General features: G+C 43.9%; 1 protein-coding gene across 1 annotated transcript in view; it reads right to left on the bottom strand.

Moving 5' to 3' along the window:
* Positions 1-22,669, bottom strand: part of LOC143007657 (partitioning defective 3 homolog B-like) — a gene marked incomplete at its 3' end in the record, with an annotated part of 73,701 nt that overhangs the window by 35,501 nt on the left and 15,531 nt on the right. Inside the window, exons 3-4 of the mRNA XM_076159074.1 lie at positions 7,115-7,268; positions 1,362-1,456 (exon numbers count right to left, since the gene is read on the bottom strand). Of these exons, the coding sequence (XP_076015189.1) occupies positions 1,362-1,456; positions 7,115-7,268 (249 nt within the window). The remainder of the gene's footprint in view (positions 1-1,361; positions 1,457-7,114; positions 7,269-22,669) is intronic.

Genomic DNA, 22,669 nt, shown 5'->3' with positions numbered 1-22,669 from the left:
ATCTAAGGGAAGTTCATCATGATATTCTGACACGGAGCAAACAAAACTGCAGACATTAAATATCCTATTCCAGAACCGATACCTTCTGTGTGCCTAACATGTCTTCTTCCTTCTTCTTTTCTTCTTCATCTCACTCTCTCTTTCAAAAAACAAGACCTATGTTCCTCAGCCATGGCAACATTAATCAGAGATTTACCACCTCTGAGAAACGACCTCATTCCCCAAAAGATCTGTGTGTTCCAAACAGGTAGCTCCACAGGGAGTGCAGGGTGGCTAAAAGCACTTGTTTGTCCAGTGAGCCGTCTCAGAGGAACAGGGCTCAACGCTGGGGAACTCAGAGGGATTGGCTGACTTTAAGGCTTTGCTTGTGTCCAACTGGGTGTCTAGAGGGAGTGTGTTTGCTACATACAGTTCCTGGCGTTGTGTTACAGTGTGGTCATAGAAATTGTGGGTTACTCAAGAGTAAGGAATTATGTGTTTGTATAGCGTTAATTGTGAGAATAGATAAGATTTCAGTGTATTTAATGGTGGATGTTAAAGCTGACAAAATGGGATGGAATGTTTTTAAGAGACAATTTGAGTAAGGAAGCTTGATGCTTGTAACAATAAGCAATCATTTGTTAATAATTGAGAACACTTCATAATATCTGGCCCCAAGCAGTTCCATAGAAAATAAGACAGTGAGACAGAGCCAGAGAGGAAACGGCAGAGGAAAGGATGAGGAGCAAGGGAGAGAAATGACAAACATGTCATTTTCACACAGGATTTAATGACACACTGACTCAGAACACACCGTGTTTCTGGCTGGTATTTACCATTTAAAGAAGACAAAGATGAAGAGGAGTAGAATAGGGAGGAGGGGAACAAATTAGGTGGGGGGGAAGAAAGGAGCAAAAGTTTGCCCTTTGCCCTGTGGGGAAGGGGAGCGGACAGATGAGAAGAGAGAAAAGCGGAAAATAGTCATCCGTCTTTGTTAGTGGAGCTTGATGTGACAAAGCATGGTTAAGAAAGAGCATGAAGACACCACTACCACCACTCAATCACCCCCCCAACACTTAAACACACACACACAAACACGCACAGACACCATTCATATGTAACCTAAGGCAACAAAGGGAAGAGAAAAATGCTTCCACTTCAAGTTAAAATTACAAGCATAATTACGCTGACATTTGATTACATTTGGCATTTTCACGTTTTTAATTGGCATGAAATATCAATGGTCTGGGGTGTTAAGTGCTCTTCACTTACAGGACCAAAACTGACCAAAATGACGCCCCCCCCCCCCACCCCTAGGCAGTACACGTACAACATACAGTATGTCACATGTGATTGTGTGGCTAAGAGCCTTGGTATCTTACCAGCACAGTGGAGTCCTCAGTGAGGGACGGCTCAGTCTCTGATGGCTGGGGGCCGAGGGCTGAATCACTGCTGCTTCTCACCAGCAGGGGGGTGTCTGAGATGCAAAGATACAGAACATACACACACATGAATTGCGGAAGCAGCCATCATCATTACAAGTATCTGCAGCTGCTCTCCAATATTATACTCAAGCTATTTTATAAATTTACAAAACTACAAAATGAGGAGGTATATGATGGCAGAGCCTCACTTAGATAAGGGATACGGCATTAAGAAGGCTTTCAGATACTCACAATACCATCCTGACATTGAGTTCTAAGTGGTTTCACACTGTCAACTGCACTGTGACCCTAAATGACACTTAGGAGACCTTGATCTCTTTGGTGACATCATATTGTGAACACCACATTAGAGGTCATTTGCCTGATTATCTCTCTGTGCCTGCATCGGGGAAATCTTACAGAGTATAGATTCATTTCTATTCGCTGTAATAGCACTCGATGGATTTGATATACTGTATCTGATGGAGAGTTTGAATGAATGAACTGTTAATTAAATGTAATGTAAAATTAGGCCTATTTTTCTGTAATATTTCCCCCTCGAGGTTCTCAACTTTGCAACATTTCCACAGGTCCAAAGATTTGCTTCAGTCTTTGCTTCACATAATCTGAACGGGACTTAATACAGCCCCCTGCTGGAGACTACATCAAGGAACTCAGCAGAACCTTTCAGTTCATCTCAAGGACTAATGTTGCCTATAGTAAAGATGTTAAAACAATATACTCAAAAGCACACACAAAAATTAAGAATGAAAAGCAAGAACAAAGGAAAATGAGTAGGTTAAAAGTTGAAAACATCCACTGATCTCCACTGTTTAAAAAGCTACACACTCATATTAGAGTTTAATGTCTTGAATGTGCTGATGTCATTGTGACGGAGTCAGTTTAACAACATAATGTTTAATAATATTCTACCCTATAATAAGATATGGACCCTGAGCTCATCATGCCACACAGCTGGAAAAGAGCGTGAATGTCTGTGATCCATGCATGTGAAAATGTAGTAAGAAAGAAGAGAGATGATAAGGTATTTTACATTATTAGGTCGACAAAATGAGTTTCCAGCCGGTCATCACAATGTGCCTGTGGAAAACATCTGTGAGACGAGTGGAAGTGAGCGCTCACAAAGAGGCAAGAACACCACGTCATTCAACAGAGTGAAGTAACGCACGGACTGAAGCTAATTTCTCCGGATATAAAGCCTTTTGTTGAATAAGCTATGGAGGAGCAGAGTATGAGTGTAAGTTCTTCCTACAGAGGACATATGATCATTCAATAAGGTTTCATTTGACTTGGGATCCATGTTGAAAGCTTTAACGCTTTAATACGCAGAAAAACAGTGTCTCGTTCTTCACCGTGCACAGGAGTGAAAACAAGCCATTTGAGGAACCTTCACTTTAAGGCTCACTCCCAAACAGCCAGCTCTGTTGTGATTGGCCAGCTGCGTCTGGGCCTGAGCTGCAAACACCCACAGACTTTGAAACAGGGACGTTGGCCAAACACTGACTGGATGTGTGTGTGTGTGTGTGTGTCCAAATTCACAAAAGCGACATGATGACATCGGCAGTAAAAAGGACCAATCAAAGACAAAGCTGCTTATAATATATTCCCTTTCCTTTGTGTATATATATCGTGACATTTGAGAATCGACAAAGACAAACTTTTCTCAAGATGTTTTTAAAGAGTGTGAGGAATTCAATAGAGAAACTATTTGATTTGTGTGTGTGGCGTGTGTGAAGGTGTTCTTCTCTACGTAAACGCCTGTTTTTTCATTGCTTCACTGTCTCTAGGCAGCCTCGACTTTGTAAAAAATGCACTAATAAGCACACATTGACAGCTCCATGGAAACTCAGATGGAGACAAAGATTTTAATGCAGGCTTAAAATTGCCCATTAGATATACTTCAAATATTTGCAAAGTGAATTAAAACTAATGGCTTCATAACAACCTCTTTTACTCATGCGAGCTCATCAGCCGGCACTGCCTGAGACATTTATGCCAGTGTGCGCTTGTATCCGCACCTCACAATGTAATATCATCAGAAAGCTAATTCCTGAGTGTTTATAGATGTGTGTGTGTGTGTGTGTGCGTGCGTGCGTGCGCCACTGCGTGTGTTCATTACGTTTTGTAAGGAGCCGATCTGAAAGCTGGAGTGCAGGAGGAGTTAATGTACGATCCGTCTTTCCATATCCCCTCAGTGAGCGCGCCAGTGTACGGGCCCAAATGGCCCACAAGTGGCTGGTTTTGGTGTGTGCGCTGGTGTGTGTGTGTGTGTGTGTGTGTAGATAACGTATGACAGTGTCTCTCCTTTCACATCTCATCAGCCCACTGCATAAAATCATCATTTAACAGAAGCTGATGGATGAAACACGCCACACTACTGTCTGCCGTTGATGGGAGCTAGGAGGAATCGTTAAAGGGAGACAGAAAAGTCAACACTGCAAAAAAGCTATGCAAATGAACAACATTCATAACCCGAGGTATTATCATCATGATCTGTATGTTAAACTGGCTATCCCAAAAATCCACCATCCGCCACTCACAGGACCCATCAATCAATATATACATTAAGAGCCGTGTCATGTTAGCCATTATGGTTCCAGTGGGAAAAGGGGGAAGGACGGGCGGAGGGGAGGGTGGAGGGAGCCGTAGATCAGCACACTACTCCCAACACATGCCAAATGATATTTGTAGGGTCATATATTGATTGTCATAAAATGGACCCTTGGTGCTCTTAAGGCTGGCTGGGGGTATGGATTACACTGAACCCCTAATCAAGCCCTCCTTTGAGAGAGAGAGCGAATGAGAGGGGGCAAATGGACGGAGGACAAAGGAGATAAAAACGGTGAGAAGAGGGAGGAGCGCGTTACGGATAAAAGCAAGGGGGACATGGAAGGGGGGGGAGGATAATGAGCGGGGATACAAAGGGGCAAAATATAACAAATATGGTGAGATGTGATGAAAAGCAAAGGAGGACAATACAAGATGTCCAATATCAGATGAGACACTTAAGGGCTTCAAGCAAACAGCATTCACGTGAGCCATCGTGTCTGTCCTGGTGTCTCTCTCTGCCGTGGGTAGTGTGTCTCTGGGTGGGGGTGTCTTCCCCAATGACTCGCCTGTGTGGGTCTGGGTGTGTCTACCGTGGTCTGGGTGTGTCCCTTCTCTTCATTGTGGATTCGTGGGTATGCCCATCCTGATGTGGACGTGTGTCTCCTATAATTTGGTTGCGTCTCTCTCTTGTGGGTGTGTGTCTCCTGATGTGGGGGTGGGTTTGCCTGTTTTGATGTGGGGCCTATCTATGCTGTGGGCGTGTCTCTCGTGACCCTCTTGTGATATGGGCGTGTCTCGCTGTTACCTAAGGTGTCAATTATTCTGAGCGGCTATAATGCTAACACACACTTGAGCAAATCAGTGCAGTGTGACATCATCAGGACCATAAGGAGGGTGGAGACCGGCACACTTGGGGTCATATTTAACCCCAAGCCCTCACACTATCACCACAATTCTAACAAATTTAGCAGAGAAGGACAGATTTGGAAGACAGACTGGGACTGGAGCAGCGAGTGAGATCGTCCTCGTGGTAACGGCCGTAGAGAAATGGCGGCCTAAACGTGACCTCACACTGACAGTGATCGTCTCCAGAGCTGTTACCTCTAATCTCTCGTGACAGTCACCCATTATCAGTAATCTCTTCTGACAGGCCACCAAACTGAAACAGACTCAACTTCCTGCCTGGGCAGTGTGTGGATCATATCGCTAAGGCCCATCTTGCCTGAGCGAGGTCAAACAATCTCAAATTCCACTCCTGTTGTTTCTGTTATTAGAAGTTAGACAGCAGATTTACGCTTTTTTTACTCTAACAGATTGTAGTGAGATTAATCCAATGCTGGTGGAACAGGAGGAAGGAATCTTATTGAGTGGATCAGCAGTTACTTTTGTGTTTGTGTTTGATCCAGAGTGAAAGATCTCAAGCAACTATACTTCCTCCACACGCTTCACGCTCATTCTCAATGATATACACCAGGAAAAGGAAACAATGTATTGCGCCGGTAGGAAGCGGCGAACAAAGAATGTACGAGGTAGCGGCGACAAGCATTAAAGCAAGTCGTTTGTCAATGACATATTAATGACATTTAGAGAACAACCATGACAGATTGTGTTTAAATGCCAAATGTTCGACTGGAATGAGAGTAAAAAGTGTGCCACAGAGCAGTTGTAGCATCTATTCATAATGTATCAATGCTGTAATGTGTTAATTGGCAGATGGTGAAAGCAAATTGCAAGTGAGGTGTAAGAGCACAGACAGACACACACACAGAGAGACACACAGCAGTAGGTACACACATTCCTTCACCCGTACGGTTCGTTAGGTTAAGACTAAATGAAATGTGAACACGTTACTCTGACCGCTGTGAGAACCTCTGGCACTCACTTTAGCAGCACCTCTGCACTTTGATCTGACATAAGACAGACGAGAGATGACGGAAGGGAGGGAGGGAAGAGAGCGCGGAGAGGAGAAGAAAGAAACAGAGCAACAGGGAGAGAGAGAGAGAGAGAGAGTGAGAGAGAGAGGAACGGTGTTTTGGATCGGTCTGGCCCAGGTAACAGTAACCAGACGCAGATATCGCCATTCCCTCTGCCGCCTGACAGAACACATGCACTTCCTGTCTTGTCTTTCTTCTGCTTCTACTTGTGATTCTGTTTCTTTTTCTTGCTCCCTTTCTCACTCTCAGGCACAAACGCTTAACATGTCAGCCGCCCCCTGTTCTGTTTTCATTTATGTCCAGGAGAATATCCCTGTTAGACCTCCACTTTGTTTGCACTTTGTTAATGTCAACACATTGTCCCCATCATGTTTAAAACTCCCTGAATACAGTTGATAACTTTATTTTTACCATTACCCATTCATCCGTCCATCACGACCAAAAGGAATTGGAGAACAGCAGCGCTAAGCTTCGCCGACGTAGCCTGACGGTCACAGTCAACATCAAAGCCCGAGCGCATTACGGCGAGCCTGTTTTATGTTTAACATCACTTGTAGCATTGACCCGTTCCCATCATGCACTGACCTACTGGTCACACCTAGCAGGTAATATCAGCGGTTCCCCCGTGGATTCCTTTTGTGAGGTCAGAATAATCCCATGAAACAGCATTTAGACGGTGTGTCACTGAATCTCTCTGCCGCTGCATTATAACCTGCCAGCAGAGTGGATGCAGGAGGAAATACTGGAATATATCAAAGAGGATTTGGTCCCTTAGAGGCAGCAGGAGTCTAACACCGAGCAGTCGCGGCTGTCAGAGTGAATATGTTCTGGACAGATCCGTCATCTGAGGCACAGTGCTTCAGCCTACATGCATCAAGCATCGGGGCAATGTGTTTTGACTCGTGTTGTCAAAACAGACACATTCATTCAATTTTTATGATGGAATCCAATTATGAAATCCTTTTTGTTTTTTTATACTCTTTTCCCCGATACAGTCTGCTGACAAGACAAGCTTTTCATTTAAGGATCATGTGGGCATCACTTCATTCCTCTGCGTGTATGTGTCGGTTTCAATTTTTGTAGCTTACTTTCCTTGAGTTTCCATAATGCTATAACGGAATTTACTTGAGAACAGAGACACAGAGACACAGAGACAGAGAAAGAGAGAGAGGGTGAGACACAGGGAGAGAGACAACAGTTACTCACTGGACTTGAGGGCAGAGGAATTGACTTCAATCTCTCCCCCTGGGATTGGCTGGAAGACAGACAGCTCTGAGTGGTAGAGGTCAGGGCTGGGGGCCGGGCTTTGGCTGGCCACGCCCCTCTGCTGGGCTTCCTGCTCCTCATACACCGCCATCAGCTGAAGGAACACAACGCAGTTGGTTTATTTACATTTTTTGCCCACTTGTTTCATATACAGTATGTGTGTGAGTTGAGTGTATCAGAAGTTACGTCGGTTCCCAATTCACTGCGATTACAGCCACTCAAAGTTTTCAATTTGCCAAAAAAAAAATAACTAGAACCTCAGGATCATGGACGGTTTTGATACAAGTCTAATCAAATTAGCAAACACCCACACACAACCTCCACATTGGGTCAATGTTACACATGTCACAGCAAAGGTTTGTCTCCATCCTCCGCCACCAAGTGTGCTCAGACCAAACAAAACGAAAAGTGCAAAAATGCTCCAGCAATTTACAGAAAGCAAGACAGAAGAATTTTGCATTGTAACCCAACACAGACGTTTGGTGAGTGAGTAATTGTGTGTGTACAGGTAGAGGTTTTGTAAAAGATCGGCGTGTTACCTTGTGAATGAGGACCCTATAGAGGACATCCAAGGAGCCCAGCATTCCGGCAACAGTGTGTGTCTACCGTTTGACGGCAGCCTCCATTCGTGTGTACTCTTTGAGTCTGTGTCACCTTGCTAGCTCTAACTGGGTTATATAGTGGAATCCCTGTCTATTGACTATTGCACTGAGTCTGCATTTAGCCCGAACATAGCGCGCCCAGCCTGTCAACACACTGTTCTAGGGGCCTCCATGCAAAGGCTGAATAGACCTGTGTGTGTCTGTGTGCGTGTGTGTGTGCGTGTAGTGTCTATAGCAGCCAGGAGTACAGAAAGGGGACTTTGCCAGTAAAGCCAGAGGCTTCCTGCGGCGATGAAACACAAAAGTTTGCAACTTATTCCCCATATTTATATACACGGGGATAAACATGCATATGTGCTGTAACACACACCAAAAATAGGCAAGCCATATTGGGATGCAGAAAATAAATCAGTGGTGTTTGGTTGCTCTTGTTTATGAGTCCAGACCATGCACACGCTTCTTTTCGATGTGCGTCTATATGTGTGGTTTATTTCCAGCATAACCTCGTCAGGCAGAGAGCAGAATAATATCCCGTTCCAGAAGATGACACCTTGTTTCCCACATCCATATCTCACCAACTGTTCAGCCAGTCCAGAGCCACTCACACTCACACGTCCTCGTTCTGTCACTCTCCCCTCTTCCATCTGTCTAACACTTGTCTTTCTCATTGTCTTGCCTCCGTCTCCCCTCTTGTTCCTCTGATATGAACGTCATCCGACTCGCTTTGTTGCCATCTTTTCACTCTGTTCTTGCTTGTTTACCTCCGTTTTCCCTCTCTTGTGCCATCCTTTCATTTCACTTCTCTGCATCTGGCTCCTTCCCCCACTTTAATCTCATGACTCTATGCGTCCTCTCTCCTGCCCGTGCTCAGAGTGTAAAGATTTATTTGAACAACCAACGTGTGCTTCAACAGGTTGAAACTATCCAGGGTGTCAGGATGAAAGGATGTTTATCAGAAGAGACCACACCCATCACAAAGTTCAAAACAGGGCCATTTACACTGAGACGAGTTTGATTATTCTTTCTCTTTTTACAATTTGTTAGGTTTCAGTCCAGCGGTGCAAAATATTCGATGAGAAACCTGCAGGGATGGAGGATGAAAGCAGAGGATGTGCTGAGGTAGAGGGGACAAACAGAGGCGCCTGATGTTTTCTGAAACACGTCGCTGTCTGACAAAAATAGGCATCAATTTTTGGAAAACCTATCAGTTCTTTTTGGGTCAGGCTGAGTTCATTTGGCCGCCTTATAAAACATGTCTATGACCCATTTTAGTGAACTCCAGACTCTGTTACTTCTGTTTTAATGTAAAAAATCCCTGCTGGGAAAACGACACAGACGAACCCGGAGGTTAAACTCTAAAGCTAGTTAATCGTTTTCCTCTCTCCCAGTGCTCCCCTCGCGCTCTCCTCCTCTGTCTCACTTATCAATAGCATGTGGTCAATAGAAGGTTTACACAGGTTTGCCCTGACCACGATGACGTTAGAGGGAAGTATGTGTAAGCAAGCATGTGTGACTTTCTGAACCGCGGCAGCTCAAATCAATCAACCGCTTGACCCGACGAGCCACAATGAAACACTTCAAACTAAGTGACCGCTGCTATACTGTACATTTCATAACTTCATAATGAAAAGAGTACAAAGGCAGTAATTAGTTGATGCACTCGACTAGTAAGTACTACTATGTTTGCTGATTCAATAATTACCCAAGTAAAGCGACGGTCATCAGCGCCACGTTCTCAACCCGGGCCGCAGCAATTTGTACACAATATAATTAAAGTGAATAATGTGGGAACCTTTAATGCAATGTAAGTGGCAAAGTAATTAAATGAGACAGATAATAACAGAAAAAGTAAAGTGATGAATAAAAACATTCAGGGCGCTCAAGGGGCCGCAACAACCATAACAAGCATTTCACTGGATCAATGACTTACGCAGAGAGACTTTGAGAAGTTTGAGGCCTGACTAATTAATCCCAATCATATCTTTTTACAGCTGCGGTGCTCTCTGGCATCCACCATCCACTAAACTGTATATGTACAGGGAAGACGGGGACCTGCGTGCATGCGTGTGTGTGTGTGTGTGTTTGAGGAGATGTGGAAGCACCTAGCAGGTTCCTATCCTCTTATTCAAATTAAAGGATGAGATGAAATTAGAAAGGTAGATTAATAGCAGCTAGGGTTTTAAGTGCATGACATGGCATCAGTACACACACACACGTTACCATGTTCATCCTCTTTCTAATCGGGTCGATTAGGGTCTGATTGATTAGTCTAGAGTGGATCAATAATATGTTCCAATCAGCCAAATGCATGGGCGCAGAGATAGCTCTCAGACAGTGCACCCACTCTCTCAAACACAAACACACACTCTTTAAATATGCTTAAGCTATCCGTACACCGGTGAGCTTTGATTTCCACTCATGACCACTTACCATAAACGATCTATGAAGTGTGTGTGTTTGTGTGTGCCAGTGCGCCTGTGTGTTTGTGTACATTGACATCTTCTCCAGTCAGCAATACTCTCAACAATGAGCACTCCATCACTTTAGCCTCACCGGAGGGCACCTGTGTGTGTGTGTGTGTGTGTGTGTGTGTGTGTGTGTGTGTGTGTGTGTGTGTGTACAGGTGTCTGTGTAATCGCAACCTGTAGTTTTACACAAAGTGTTTCTTTGGGGGGTTCACTGCATTTTGACAAGAGAATAAGAATGTTATTAATTAACTTGAACGATCTACATACAAAAAAAAATAAGTGTGACAGGGTTATGAATATGATAAATATGTCTTCCAGGTCCAAAATCACTGTGCCTTAAAAAGGGAGAGAGAGAGAGAGAGAGAGAGAGAGAGAGAGAGAGAGAGAGAGAGACAGACACACAGAGCCCCACACTGACGGAGTGGATAGACTAACAGCACCCCCTAGCTCCTCACCACAGACACTGTATCTCAGGGAAACTCAAAGTGTTCCGTCTGGTACTGTGTCATGCAGCTTTGTTACATAAACAAAAGAGCCTGTAGAGGAAGACGGGGTGTTATGATTTTGCGCTTTATTATCTGTCTGTGTGACGCTGCTTGGCTCTCTGCTAAGAAGGAGAGAAGTAATAGATTAAACATTCCCACAAAGACTCCGAGCCGCTGTCTGTCTGTCTGTCTGCTTTAAATGTCTATCACCGAGCAAATGTGGAGATATTTCCCCATTTGTAAATTGTGCTCTTGAACTGCGGCACCGGTTTCTGTCGATACGGCCGATCATTTCCCTCCCTGCTCCTTCTGACTCTATGCCAATGTGAAAATAGGCTGTTTTATGTCGAGACATAACTCTTTGATACAGCTGGAGAAATAATGGAAAGCTTTGCACATTTCTGTGTGACGCCCATAAAAATAACGCTGCAGATCACAAAAAGAATTGATATGAAGCCAAAGGCAGGAGAGCTGCTATATGCTGTGTAACGTACGAGCTGGCCTTTTCCTTTCATCAGCATATATGCCTGCTCAGCCCTGTTTTCCCCTCTGGGTTAACTTTACCTCCTATCCTTCCCTTCCTCCCCAACAACTGCCATTTGGCTCTCACGTTGCTTCCTTTCTTAAGCCTAATTTGGCTTCCTCTCATCTCCCGTGTCTCCTTTTACTTCCTCCTCTGTCCGTGCTCTCCCATCGTCCCCCCCTTTGAGTTGTTGTGGTGGTTCCTCACCAATCGGCTCATGTAAATCATCATGTTCCAGCACTTTGCTCTATTGGATACGCCCACAAAGCAACAAAGTGCTAATCGATTAACGCATGAATCTGATACACTCACGCACCAACTCTCTCACATTACTCTTAATCTCACTCCGTGTTACTTCTTGGTGTGATTTCCCCTCACACAGTCTCTTTCTACTCTCTTAATGTCTGGATTTCTCAAACACCCACTGCAGCAGATTGGTGTGCTGATGAGTAGCAGTTGGACGATTATACAAAGTGGTAAACATAAGCAATAACTACATACTGTGCAGGTGCTCATAATCACACAGAAAAGGGAACACACATACGGGCGCCCACACACACACACACACCCATAAGTCTGACCATGACCTCTCCGCTGCCATTGATCCGTCGCTGTTGTGATCGATAATCAGGATGGTGGTGTCTCCGCAAAGAGAATATGGATGAATGAAGATCACCTGCTCAGCAGTTTTAAGTGTCTGTGTCTGTGTGCTGACCCTCTATTGATCTCCACTCCCTTCACCTCTATAGACCAGCACAAGACATTCAGACAGCAACAGACGGACGAGCTGGGGCGCAAAATGGGAGGAATGAATGAGAGCGCGGGAGAACGAGAGGGGGAGAGAGAGACTGAAGGTCAGACATGAAAATGTATGCACAACTACACACAGCAGGTAAGGAAATAAAAGACATACAAAAAGATTCAACGTTTACCCAGAGGGACACAGGTCAGCCAAGCATCCATTCATTCATTCTCTCTGTGCGCTTATCCTGCATGGAGTCAGATTGAGCTAGTCCTTATCCCAGCGGACACTGGGGCAATTTCTACGTCCTCTAAATTCGGGGCAATTTTGAACTTCCAACTGAAGCTGCACGCCATTCAAGATGGCACTCAGAGAAATGTTCACAGACACAGGGAGGACGCGCAAACTGCAGAAAGGCCTCAGTCAGTTTCCCACAAAGGACCTTCTTGCTGTGAGGCGACATCGCTAACCACCGACCCACAATGGAACCCCACCAGCTCAACCTCCAGTGGAGCACCGGCACCGAGCGCTTCAGCCACTCTGTCACACAGCCAAAATGTAATGACAACTTCTGTTTCCTCACTCGTGCAGAGAGTGTGTGGACATGTCCACAAAGATATTTGCAAGCATGCCCATATGTGTACGCAAGAACGATTGAGTCCCCAATATTCATAAATATATGTATCAATGATTGCACACGTGAAAGATCAGCATGCACGTGTGTGTGTGTGTGTGTGTGCTTGTATGTGTGTGTGTCTGTTTGAGAACCATCTACCACTGCCTCCCTGGGGCTGTGTGCAGACCACACTAGGCCATATGGAACAACATTATGGAGACAGAGAGGCACAGATGGACACATTCTGAACAGGCCATATTCCCAATGATCCTCCAATAGCTGTCTAAATGACACCTCTCACACACCAGAAGAGCCCATTAAGGAGGGGAAGCGTTTCAGCACCGCCCACTGCAGTGGAGGAGGAAACATGTAGATGTGTCCAAATCAATCAGTCAAGGCCGCGCTGCACTCAGACTGCCCTGGTCTTCAGGGAGCTTTTAATAAAAAAAACTGGATAATGTCAAAACTACATTAATGTCAAAGTAAGAAGAGGTCAAAAGAGCGAATTGAATATGGACAAAGCCACCCCCCCATAATATGCATTTCAAAGAAATGTGCAGCTCTGTACTGTACAGCTCCAGGTTAATGGATACATCATTATATTACTCTGACTAATCAGATCAGGATATTATATAAAATGCATTTCTTATCTAACAAATGGGTTTAAAAATTCATTTTTGAGTGTGCACACACACTCTTAAACACAATTCATCATCTTTACTTTAAAACTTTAAAAAAAGAACCAACCCCTATATAGTTACACACACATTGCACATCAAGTGGCCTCCGATAGGCTCCACCCCTACATCATGATGGTGATTTATGTGAAGCTTTTTAAGAAAAATATATCTGTCTCCTGCGTCCTGAAGCAACACTGGCAAGTCAGGAATCGTTACAGGAAGCATACGGCTGATTAATACAGATGTAAACTTCAGAAGAGAAAGATTAAGTGTGAGACAACATATCGCGTCTCCATCTGCTTCTCCAGAGGAGGAACCCGGCTGTGACTGAAGTGTGTCCTGTCCGTCACACTACATGCCTGTTCCACCTCCAGTAGAAGGCCTGAGGCAGCGTTTGCTTTGTCACTTTTCTGATGCATGAAAGCACATACTATGGCTTTCACACACACACACACACACACACACACACACACACACACACACACACACACACACACACACACACACACACACACACACACACACACACACACACACACACACACACACACACACACACACACACACACACACACACACACACACACACACACACACACACACACCTCTTCCCATTTCCTCCCTTAACTTCTCCTGAGCCTTTGTTCTTACAATATTTTGAATCTGCCTCACTGCAGTTATCATCTTTGCACAGTGTCGAGTTTGAACTTTGGCCATTTTTGATCGAGCCGCTTCTGCTTTTTTTGTTTTGTCTGTGTGCACCACCGTGGCTCTACACTTCCTCTGTGACACACCATGATTGCGTCGCGCTACCTCATTTATGCACACGTAAAAGATTGGACAAGATGCATCCGTCAGCGGAGACTGACGAGAGTAGATCTTACTCCTGACAGCTCAGTCTGTGTCTCCTCAAAAATCTGTCTGCTTTGTGTGTGTGTGTGTGTGTGTGTGTGTGTGTGTGTGTGGAGCAGTTTCAACAAATCACTTCTTCTTTGCCCACCAAAACCGAGCCATTTGTTGGATTGATATGAAGGATAGCTGGGAAAGCACCAAAGCAGAGAACCATGAAGTATAATGGTTATACATCATTGCTTGTTTTAATAAGGTGATGAAACGATTTGAAATTAAACCAGATGTGGTGTAAATGCTACGCCTAAGCTGTTTGAGTCCAATACATTAATAAACCATCTAGTGACTTAAGGAAAGTTCAGGAAAAACATTAGAGAACTAAAATCCCAGCTACCCAAAAGTGTTCCAGCTATGATTTTGTCACCTAATTCAACAGCAAATCGTGGCTTTTCTCAGAGTGGAGAGTGTCTGAATTTCACTTTGTGTATCAAGCATGACTCCAGGTTCCCCGCTACATTCAATCATGAAGGTCCAATTCATTTTCTCCAACATTACACTCACTGAAATGGAAGTGTCACGGATGTATTGGTGTTCATTAAAAGGCTCCACATAGCACCTTTAAAGGTTTTAAATGCTTGATCCACAGTCAAGGTTTAGCTCTCTCATCCCCCGACAGCTCATTTATCCGGCCTTCCCTCCCTTCCTCCTCGCCTTTCTTTCTGCCATCTTATCCCATTCAATTGGCCCTCCACATAACAATGGACGTCTGAGTGGCTTTTGAAGTAGGATTTGCCATCTGTCAGATGTGACTGATTAGCGTACACACACTGAGGGACACACTCCGGCGTACACACTTGCACCGCTTCGCCGCTAAGCACATCCACACACTGCAACAGTATCTTGATGGCCGCTCCTTTAGGATTACCACTGGGAATGCAAAAGGCAATATGACTGTCAGCTGACAGTGATAATCCTTAATCTATGCAGCACACACACACACACACACAAACATCTGCACACACACGCACAACAAGCAGGCCCAAAACATTTATAGATTGCGAAATTGGTGTTTAAGTTACGAAAAAGTGTTCTGAAATGATCATGGATTAGCCTGTATCCAGAACTAATTCCCTTTTCTTTACACCCTTGCTCAGTCAACCTACACACTTTCACACACGTACCGGTTGGGGCCAAAATCCTCTTTGGTTCCATACAACTAAGGATTGTGACTTTAGCTGTTCACGTCTCTGTAATGTGTCACACTCTGAGGATTATGGGGTTAATTGTTGAAAGCTTGTCTGCTGACCCCAGAGAGCTGATCCAGTGCGGGGCAGGAGAACAATCACTCTCTCCGTGTCACTTCAAATCAATCCAAAGAGCAAATACTTTCACTGCTTATGATTAAACTATTTCTAACCATGTCTAACCTGTCTGTGGGATATTGCTGCTCTCTTGGCTTTGTTGCTAAATCAAGCCATATCTCCCTTCTACAGTTTGGCTCCTGGACAAGTTACAGGAAATTAACAAAATGGGTTCATCTCCCTGTTACCATGCCAGGTGTGAAAATAAGGCAGTCAACTCCTGTTTCTGCCGGATCTGTGGCTGGAACATGGGACAGTGACAACCCGAGTACAAAAGTTAATGGTATTTTTATACACGATGATCATCTTCCACAGTGTAAGGGGGAAAGAGAGCCAACAGCTTAATGGCCCACCTACCAAGATCCAATCACAAGGCAGACAGAATCCACGGGACGCATGTTGATACATGCAAGTACACGCAAGTCTCATCATCAATCATCAGGATCCCAAGGATGCATCCAGACAACAAGAACACAATGTTAATGCCAGGTACATTCTGCAGCTATTTTTGCATTTTCTGGCATTATTTAGCAAATATGTTTGGTTTTCTATAGCAATTGGAGCTCAAATGAAATCTTTCTATCCTGGCTGAAGAACTTACTAGCTCATAAACTGGATGTTAATGACGTAAACCATTACACATTGCAGCGATTCATTAAACGTTACAAACCAAACTAGCGGTGTTTCATCACTGCACTGTGCCACACCTATGCAACTCTATTGACAGTTTTAAAGCAAAAAGAGACGTTTGCCTGAAAAATACTTGTATTGTATATTTGCACAAAAACCAATCTGACTTAATAAGCATGCAGACTTATTGATGAACGATTGTTTGCCTTCAAAATGCCTCAGTTTTCCATCTTTCTGATAATTACAGAGTGTGTTGAACAGAGAGATGGACAGTGAGAGACAGACAGACACCCGCAGACAGATTACTCATTGGTGTGTGTGCATGGGGGACGGGGGTTTCCCTAGGATACTACAATAGAGAACAGATGCAGTTTGTTTTCCCATTGGTCTGTCTGTCCTCAAATGTGGAGCTGTGCAACTTCACTAAATCTATTCATTAGTGTCTGCAGCCGCTCTGATTAGAATGAAGAGAGCGGAGCTGCTGTGTCTGTCTGTGTCTGTGTCTGTCTGTGTGTGTGTGTGTGTGTGAGAGCATGGGAGCGAGAGAGACAAAAACAGAGAGAAAGAGAGCGAGACAGAGTTGTGGTGTGTGGTTATAAGTGCCAGTGTATGTGGGGGGTTAATGGTGGAACTGCACCCAGCAGTTAGTGCAAACCTAATGTGTATGCAAGCACCAGCACTCATGGAAGCAAACAGAAACACAGCCACAAGCAAACACTTAGGTTAGGCCTCATTAAAATGCAAGACTGACAGGCTGTATTAGGCCTTCTAATGGATTACATCATATTGAAAGTTGTTTTTAATATTGTGTCCACCCGCAATTACATGAAACAGCAGCACAGGAGATTACAAGCCCATTCAATAGTATCATAGCAACAGTATCAAACATCATCACGACTTCGTCCACGCAGTCTCAAACAGAGCAGTGGTGCAGCGCCGTACGGTGATTAAAAAACCTTAACGCCGTGTTACGCAGCAGAGCCGGCTCAACTTTATGTTTCAAGCTGAATGCAACAGTTCAGAGACACGGTCATTTTTTACTTTCTATTCATCTTTCTCCATCCATCTATGTTAGGGATTTAATTAAATTCTGCTGGTGTCGACAAGCATGAATGAAGCAAACATTAAATGAGAATTCAACCGTTTCCCATATGACAGTACAGAGATGAACGGTCATGCAAACATCTCTGACCTCTTGTTAGCTTTGGATCCAAATCTGTCTCATGCCGACTGATTCTCACACTTTCACACCCTGCATCCCTCCATCATTGTGTCTTACCTCCACCTCTTCAAGGTGAATGACAGAAATTACGCCTACTCGGGGAGCTAGTGTGTGTGTGTGTGTGTGTGTGTGTGTGTGTGTGTGTGTGTGTGTGTGTGTGTGTGTGTGTGTGTGTGTGTGTGTGTGTGTGTGTGTGTGTGTGTGTGTGTGTGTGTGTGTGTGTGTGTGTGTGTGTGTGTGTGTGTTGAGGTAAGGCAATTAAATGAGGCCGTTATCATCACTCACACACACACATTCAGGGACAGGTTCACTCTTTATAAAGCTCTCACCGCCCAGCGCATTATCCTGTCAATGTATGTAAATCTTTCTAATGCTGGAACCTCTGTCTCTGTTTCATACATGTGGACGTAATAACATGTGCATGTGCACGCTCACACACACACACACACACAGACACCTTTTATTTTAAAAGGGTTGACACGAAGGGTCATCCTCCTAACATCTCTATGATTGGGGTGAAGAGTAAAGCTCATAGCCGGCACAGCATGATAACATTAGTCTTCCAAACAGATCTTATCAACTATTCAGAGGACCATGACTCAAATCCAGCTCCACATTAGATAATACCTTCAGGACGTCCATCCATCCATCCCTCCTCCATCAACCATGGTTTACTGAAGCCTGTCCCAACATTCATTGGTTAAGAGGCACATGCAGTGATTCATGTATTGTTACAAGACTTGTCATGTACAAAAGCCCTAAAATAATAAGTCAAACCGGATGTGTTTGACTCTTAAGCCCTAATAAAAGTGATAAAAGGCTTTGATGAACTTGATGAGGCGAAAAATCTAAAATCAGCAACAGGGAAAAACGAGGACCAAAACCAAACTCTTACTGCATCTGGTGAATTTTAACAATGCAACTTTCTCATCAGTGCCTGTCATATCTGTGTACCACATCTTTAAGCGCTCTCTTAATAAAAAAAAATGTGTCAGCATTCTGATTGCTTCCAATTCTTTTGATAAATATTCATATTAAAACCACAGATACCAGCCCGACCCAAAAACTCACAGCGTGTGATGGACAAATCTATAGTCATCTTATCTGGTCTGTTCGTCCGCGCTCTCATCTCACACATTCTGCCAATTCATTAAGATAATTCATCACCACAATGAATCCACGAGGAGGTAGATTTTATTGTATTAATTAGACACACACACACACACACACACACACACACACACACACACACACACACACACACACACACACACACACACACACACACACACACACACACACACACACACACACACACACACACACACACACACACACACACACACACACGGTTCTAGGTGGGTCGCAGGTGCAGTTGGGTTTCCTTAATTAAGAGCCAACATCCATGAAGACTAAAGCATCCAGTGTTTATTATCCTGACAATTAACCCTTCGCTTCTCATCTCCTTCTTTTCAATCACTCTGTCCTGCCGAGGCAGAAATAAGCGTTTCATATCTTTCAGGAGGGCTCCTCCATGCCCTCACCTTGTGCTCGTTTCAGACTCTCCCCACATTAACCTTCCATTTGTCTTTATTTCCCTGTCTATTCCACCATTCTTTAATTACCAACCTCGCTGTCTTTCATTTTATTCACTCTAGCCATTAACCCCTTTCTCTCTTCACTCTCCCCCTTCAGCTCCTTTTACACACATACAAATTACACCTGCCACCCCCGTTCGCACTCTAAATGCTCTCACTCCCCTCATCTCGCCATCTCTCTCTCTCTCTTTAGCTTTTTGTTTCACCCTCCCTCATCATATCCTCTCCCTCTCTCAAATACACCATTACTCAATTAACCCTCAGTTCCTGGCTAAGGGTCAACATATGTATCAGGTCTGGATCGTGTCTGTGTGTGTCTTTGACAAATGAAGAGTCCCCGCACGCACACGCACACTGAAGGTGTGACTCAAAAATGATTGGATTCATTAGAGGAAAGGGTGAAACAAAGAGGTGCAAGGGGAAGAGGGGACACGGGGGGAGGGGGTGGGACAGATTAGGAGGAGGGACAGGGAGGCAAGAGGCCAAACCATGCAGATTGAAAGGTAGAGAGCTGGGGATATGGAAAAAGAAATAGAAAAAGAAAGGGAGGCGGAAAAGTAAAAACGGCACTGGTACGCTGCAGGGACTTTTTGTTCAATGAAATGTGCTCTCTGCAATGAACCACGGTGCAGCACCCAGGGACCCACTTCAGATCCACAGCCTAGGGCATTGGCAGGAGTAATTAACCGACGTGGTTTTGATGGAGGGGGGGAGCCAGGAACCAGAGCATGCAGGGGAAAAAACAAGCTCCACAGAGAAAGGACTGGGTCAGCATGGGATTTGAACCCAGGACCTCCATGCTGCGGGGCAACAGTGGCACCATGCCGCTCCCCGATGGGTGGAGCTTACAAGATCAGAAAACTGTTTAAATACCCGCATTTAGGCATTATGACCTTGCATTTGCACAGTGAAACAGGAATTACTCATTATGCCAGGCAGTACTGGCACAGTGAAGCTGTTGCTCTAATTTCAGTTATCCCCACAATTCTCGATTTATTGTGAAAATGCACAAGGACGCCAACACAGTTCCTACTCCTGGTAAATTGCATTAGTTCTGAACCTCTGGTCCAAAAGCTCCTCGTGAAATTTACGATAAAAAGCAAATCAAGAGTGCAATAAAATTGGTAAATTGTAGATTCAAGGCAAGAAAAGGTGTAATGGAAAGAAGCACTAAGTGTTGGGCAAGAGTAGAAATGGTGGTGTAAAGGGAGAGAGAAGGGAGGGAGCTGAGGAATAGCAGCTGTATAAAAGGGGACTGGGGGTGGAGGAGGAAGAGGAGATGAGAGGCACGGGGTGAAGGTGAGAGGGAACATTTAGGTTCATTATGGCGAGATCTCAGTGTTGTCTCCTTTTTATCCTGTCATAATGATCAATGTCACTAAGTGACACAGAGATAATGATACACGAGCCCAGCTCCGGTGACCTTTAAGAAAAGTTATCCTGAGGCACCACGTACCATTAAATTATGACTCGTGACGTTTCAGATGGCTGTAGGAGACACAGCAGACTTACTAGATTTGGTTATTTTGATATAGTTCATTCGTTGATGAATTTATATTTCACTTGATTGAATTAGAGTTGATCTTTAGTGTTTCTGATATCAAATATTTTTTATCTGGATTAATTAACTGGTGCATTCATCTGGATCCTGGAGACTGCACACATGGCAGGGCATGAATCTATTTAAGTCCATTCCATTCCCATGTAATGGTTCGTTTAACAGTTTTATTTTCTTTTGTCATTTACGAGTGTATTAAAAATGCTATTTCATTTAAAAGGTGGTTAATATAAAAATTATACTGTACTAGATTATAACTGAGCAGCCTCCAGCCAGTTTAATGTGATGAGTGATTGTCTAAGCCCTTAATGAATTAGACGGATCCACACACACACACAAAAGACTGCATGTATTTAGCAGATGGCTCGTGGTTAAGAGAGTGTGAATGATAAAAATCTACCCACTACTCCATTGCCTTGTCCATTATTCCACTCCGCTGCTTTTGAAAAGAGCGAGTGTATATCTGGGGAAGTGTATAAGTGTGTGTGGATCTGTCTGTGTCTATTTATCTGTGTCAGAAATAGTAAATTAACAGTATTCAAATTAAAAAGCATTAAAAATGGCATCTTAATTGAGTTTTGTTCTAGTCTAATTTCATTGTCTTTGCCCATAATGTGCAGCAAGTTGTCAGCAAAATTGGAACTGGGATGTTACGCACCCATTTAAAATATACCACACATCTCGTACAGTACATTAACCATCTGTGTGTGCGTGTGTGTAAAATATGAGGCATTAATGGTAATGTTTGACGTGAATACATTCTTGGTATGTTACATTACAGGCTCTGTGTGTGAGAATGGAGAGACATATAGATTGGGGAAGGCAGTAGGTTTGTTTCTCTAAAAGTCCAAACATGAGCCACAATCACACTCGCAACCACAACACAACAACACCATAAACACACAAAAACCAACGACTCCAATAATATTTAGTGACACAAATAAATTGAGGCCAAAGTAAGCACCCTACTGCTACGACTGACCCAAGCCCCATACCCACACACACACATATGGTTTTCATTTAATCTTTCATAATGGATTTCTGTTCAACCTCCAATCATATCTACACACCCTTTTAAGCCATCAAAAGCAGTGGAATATATTAATTACATAGACTGGCTGACATCTTCCTGCACAGTGAATCATTCCATTGGACTGAACCTTGTAGGTCATATATCACATTTAGCTGGAATTCAAACTATCCACACCTACACATGCTGGGACCGTGCGACGTTTGACACACCTGATATATGTTGACTGTCTGTGTGGACTGATATATGTCCGTCTGCTGTAATCTACTAGTAAGGCCATCGCCTCATCAGACATATTTCATAATTGGGCTAATAGCCGATATCTCAGCTCCTTGAAGAAAGAGAAGCTTTATGGCCCATCTAACCTTCTCAAGGACCGACCAGGAAGATCACAGCTCACACCAGACCAAGACATCAAGGAACAAGTCGTAAATTAAAACCGCAAAAACATCAGAAAGCTAAGAAACAATGCTAGATTCCCTAAATACAGCTTGCAGTGACGTAAATAACGAATGAATGAATGTTTGGTTTACTGGAGAGTCATGCATTACATCATCTAAGCTGAAGTTGGAGCTCTGGTAGTTTTTCTTTTTTCTTTTCTTTCTTTTCTAACTTTCTCTCAACATGATGTCGATCCTGAATAGAGTTAAAAGTACATGTCATTCACGGTGAAAACAATAGGGAAGGATTGTGTTGCAATGAACATAATACCCATTCCATTAGTGTTGTAAATGGCTGGTTGTGACTGTCTTTTGTTCCTCAAAGTGACACAGCTGAGACGGTGAATGGAAGATGAGCAGAGAGGGGGAGAGATTAGCAGCAAATGGGAGGTAGAAGAGAATGAAAAGGGAAGAGATTTCCAAAAGTGGCAGATGACAGATATAGATTGGGGACGAAGCTGGAGGGAAGAGACGGATCGTGTGAAGGAGAGACACTGGAAAATGGTTGTTTTTCCCAACCTCGACTAATTCCATCATCCATTCACCTTCCTTATCCACATCCCCTCTCTCCTGCTCACCTCATCTTCTTCCCCCAGCCATCCACGTACTATTCTATCCATAACTGTACAGTTTCCTTGGATGGTTAAAATACTGGACATCCTACTGTATATTGTGTCACTGTATGGTGCAT

Source organism: Genypterus blacodes, unplaced genomic scaffold (genome assembly GCF_046128005.1).
Source record: "Genypterus blacodes isolate CSIRO-AG114 ecotype Tasmania unplaced genomic scaffold, CSIRO-AGI_Gbla_v1 ptg000093l_1, whole genome shotgun sequence".
In the NCBI taxonomy this organism is placed as follows: Eukaryota; Metazoa; Chordata; class Actinopteri; order Ophidiiformes; family Ophidiidae; genus Genypterus; species Genypterus blacodes.
The sequence above is the reverse complement of the archived record's forward strand: the minus strand, read 5'-3'. Positions and strand labels throughout refer to the sequence as shown.